The following is a 3,938-nucleotide window of genomic DNA, read 5'->3' as shown; positions in this document are numbered from 1 at the left end:
TGATTTGAAATCATTTTTTTTTTTTCATATAATGATTAAAATTCTCAGGGATAAAAAAAGATCGAGCCTCGTACTCATGGAGTTCACTGGGTAAAAAAAAATTATTAATAACTGCTCAACTTTTTATATTTTTACCAATAACCACCGCATTGATACTTCTTAGAAACAGTTTGCGCCGGACGACTGCACACCAAAACACAGCGTATCGTGGTGGCATAGGACTCCCGTGGCAGACACGTGTAGGTTGCTCCAGTCGACTCTTAACGCGTATACCTGCTTCTCTTGCCACGTGCCGGTTGAAAGTTGGACCTCCACCGGGTCCTCTCCCGTTATTTATGGGGGCAGAGGTGACCATCGGAACGAAGCCCTCGACGGCGACTCGCATCGACGGCAGAGGGCTCCTTTCTCCTCAAGCATCGAGATTCCGGCGATGACGCAGTCAACGGCGGCAACCATCCAACGGATGTCGTCGATCGATAGGGAGCCACGGACGCTCCACGTCCATCAGATGAGGCGCGCTCGGGTGAGTATGACAATCTTGGCCTTTGACTTTTCTACGTCCCTCTCTCCCCCGCTGCTCGGGCTCCATTCCTTGGGGTCCCGAGGGCTCGACCCTGGAGAACAGGGATTCGGGAAAATAGTGGGAGCTTGGAAAGTCTAGGAAGTTTGATCCCTGTTTCGGAAAAATCTGCCACGGCGATGCAAGGAAAATGCATGTCGTTTTGTGTTTCGAATCCTCAAGCGGGAATTTGGAACCCAGGCAAATTAAGATTTTGGCGGTTCCTGGAATTCTGGAAATAGCGGGAACTAAGAAAATCTGGTTAGGTTACTATATAGTCTGTGAGTTCCTTGTTCGTAGAAAATGTTGCCTTGACGATGTTGGTGTTTGTTTGTGCTTTGAATCCTCGAGTGGGAATTAGGAACTCAACTGGTATTCTGGAAATAGCGGGAACTAAGAAAGTCTCGGTAGTTTACGATTCTGACAGTTTTCCCGTTTTGAGAAAATTTTGCCTTGACGTGTTTTGTTTGTTTTTCGGATCCTCATGCCCGTTTGGTTTGTCTTTTGAATCCTCATGTGGGAATCTTGAAAAGCTGCATGAGTTATGGATCTGGTTTGGGGTCATGGACCCGATAGTGCCGATTAGTTTGGGCTTACTGCCTTAATGTGAACCGAAGAATCCGGATCCAGATCCAGATTTCGTTTGTCCGGTGGTTCAGTCGGGGATGGTGACTGTGTTTGCTGAACTTGACTTATTGCAGGAAGAAGCACTGCGTGTTATACAGACCAAGAGTTCGGAGGAAGCAGTCAGGATTTTCACAGAGGTATATTACTATTATTGTTGTTATTGTCATTATTTTATCATTATTAATTATTGATCTATTAAGAATTTCAGAAAGAAATTTTGGCAATAACAGTAAAACCCACATAAAGAATTGATATCCTTAAATACACACTAATTTTCACATGGTCAATTTAGAAATAGTCCCAATAGTTCATCTTTCATCAAATAGCTACCTAATTAGTTCAAAAAACAACATTTTTTCTTATAAAAGGACATAAGAAATGCACTTAACTTTTTGCTGTACATTCATCAGGTTTTTTCTTTCAGTTTTGAAGGGATCTACTATGGGATAGTTAGACATACATAATGTTGGCAGTGTTATTAGAGTCGGCTCAAAATCACTTGAATCGGCCAACTCAAATCGAATCTGTTTTTAAGTAATTTATTGTATGATTTTGGTGATTCTGATTATCTAAACTCATCCAGTTTAGTTACCAGACTGTTCCATTCATCATGGATGATTGAAAGATATTTATGAGTCTGTTCCATTGATTATGATGGATGATTGAAAGAAAAATAAGAGGAAAAAAGTATAAATGAATATTAAGAGAGCTTTTGAATAACGCAGACAACACTCCATCTTGTAGATGGAGGATGGTTTGGTCCGTCATTGATGCTGATACGGACAGTTTCGAAGTTTGTGACTATGGCGGTGGTGGCCTCAGGGTAGAAAGAACAAGGGGAGGGAAGCTAGAGGATGGAGAAAAAATGGCCACTTAGGCTACACTTTTGCTAGCGATTGAACACTATTTCAGATTTTTTTTAAGTTTTCAAGAGATTCAACTCAAGCTACAGTGAGATTAACATGCTTGCTATTGCATCTTCATTCTTGTTCGGTCGAGCTATCTTGTATTTCATTTTTAGTTGAGAACTGATGATATTACAGAACTGAGGCTAACAGTTAGTCTTTTTGTCGGCCCAAATTTTGTTGATGCTGCAATCAAACAGAGCGGCACATATCTATGCATGCATGCATGCATGCATGTGTGTGTTGATCTAAGTTTGAGCTCTATGTTTATGCGCTTCATGTACTATGAACGTTTGTGTGTGTATGTGTACTTGTATAGTTTATAATGGGGGCATTTGCTGGTGCAGGGTTTATTGCCGGTGGGGCCGATTGCGGAAAATGAGAAGAAAAAGAAGAAGAACAAGAAGAAGGACAGACATATGAGAATATACGAGCTGGGGTTGTCCTCCAAACTTACAATTGATGTACATCCAGCCAGAGATATTTGCACCGCACCCTTTTAGGAGGCGATCCGTTTTTGCCTTGTCTTTCAATTAGCGATATTGCAGTCTTGGCAGCGGAACGGCACCTTTGATCACCTTCTTTTCTGCGCAGCACCATCACCGACAGCGTCTAACAAGCGACAGACGCACCAGCAACAGGAAAAGGGGAAGAAGAAGAAGAAAAAACAGATTCAAGGGTTTGCCTTCTTCACGCACCAGCAACAGGAAAAGGGGAAGAAGAAGAAGAAAAAACAGATTCAAGGGTTTGCCTTCTTCACGCACCAGCAACAGGAAAAGGGGAAGAAGAAGAAGAAAAAACAGATTCAAGGGTTTGCCTGGAGATGCCACTGGTGAACTTGCTGCACAGACACAGACGCACGCCATTCCGCTGCACCGATAAAAAGTATATAGTAGATGCAAGAGGTCTAGTGTTAGGTTGGTCACCATGAGAAAAGTTATACAGATGGAAGAGATCCTAGTTAGGTTGGAGCCTGATTGGATCTAGTACAATAAAAGTGTTACAACCTTTATAGATCCGATCCTTTCGGAAATACAGACGGAAACGGCATGTAAATATGTAGAGATAGTGAGTGCCCTACATCGGTAGTTAGATTTTATTTATTTTCTTCATAGAACATGGCTTATTTTGTAAGCTTTTTTTTTTTGAGAGCATGTAAATTGGAATTTCGCATGTTACAAGATTGAATATATTGCTCATCCTTCCCGTGGTGTCTCTACCAATGTCACCGGAATTGCCAGATTAATTTGAATCAAATTTGGTCAATTTACATGTCAAGTTTAATTAGCCTTTTCATGTTTTAAGATTTTCTTAGTTACTTTTAAAATGATTTTCTTTATTCACATTAGAATGTGGAATCAGACATACCATTTACCATATTTTGTTTTACCGGATATTGAGATTCAATATCAATAGGTTTTAGGCTCCCGACCTTTATTAACAAAAAATTAGGGATCTGCGCTTAAGCTTAGGCATTGGACTGAGATGAAGGTCCAATCTGATCACATATAAATGTCATATCTTATGCAAGTTAAATTTAACTTTGATTCAGAAGGCAAAAAAGGTTGAAACTTCAGTGCCCATTCAGATCTGATAATATAGAATCAACTAGTTAAATTGGTAAAATCTGGATTCAAGTTGAATCCAAACTATAACATATGAAAACTATATTTATTGCATTTTAACATATTTTTCATTAAAAATATATGTTTATATGTTAAATTTATATGTTTTCAATACGACCAACAAGTTATTACCTAGCCAACTTGAGTATTGAGTAGTAAAGAAGCTTGGATCTGATCACTAATTATTTTCAGATCCGATGAGCAGACTCGTATTCGAGACCA

General features: G+C 39.9%; 1 protein-coding gene across 1 annotated transcript; it reads left to right on the top strand.

The window, feature by feature from the left end:
- The first annotated feature begins 378 nt into the window (after nt 1-378).
- Nucleotides 379-3,346, top strand: LOC116266649 (uncharacterized). The gene is made up of 4 exons (XM_031647956.2): nt 379-523; nt 1,261-1,323; nt 2,439-2,530; nt 2,686-3,346. The coding sequence occupies exons 1-4, from the start codon at nt 431-433 to the stop codon at nt 2,705-2,707; spliced, it is 270 nt and encodes an 89-aa protein (XP_031503816.1). The 5' UTR covers nt 379-430; the 3' UTR covers nt 2,708-3,346.
- Nucleotides 3,347-3,938: the final 592 nt, after the last annotated feature.

Source organism: Nymphaea colorata, chromosome 13, assembly GCF_008831285.2.
Source record: "Nymphaea colorata isolate Beijing-Zhang1983 chromosome 13, ASM883128v2, whole genome shotgun sequence".
In the NCBI taxonomy this organism is placed as follows: Eukaryota; Viridiplantae; Streptophyta; class Magnoliopsida; order Nymphaeales; family Nymphaeaceae; genus Nymphaea; species Nymphaea colorata.
Note: the sequence above shows the minus strand (reverse complement) of the source record. Positions and strands in the feature narration are given on the sequence as shown.

Bases quoted from the DNA above. Each gene is read 5' to 3' on its own strand.
- LOC116266649 (XM_031647956.2), top strand. From the start codon at position 431: ATGACGCAGTCAACGGCGGCAACCATCCAACGGATGTCGTCGATCGAT. The intron at 1,324-2,438 runs GTATATTACTAT...TTGCTGGTGCAG, and splicing joins CAGTCAGGATTTTCACAGAG to GGTTTATTGCCGGTGGGGCC. The intron at 2,531-2,685 runs GTTGTCCTCCAA...TTTTCTGCGCAG, and splicing joins ATGAGAATATACGAGCTGGG to CACCATCACCGACAGCGTCT.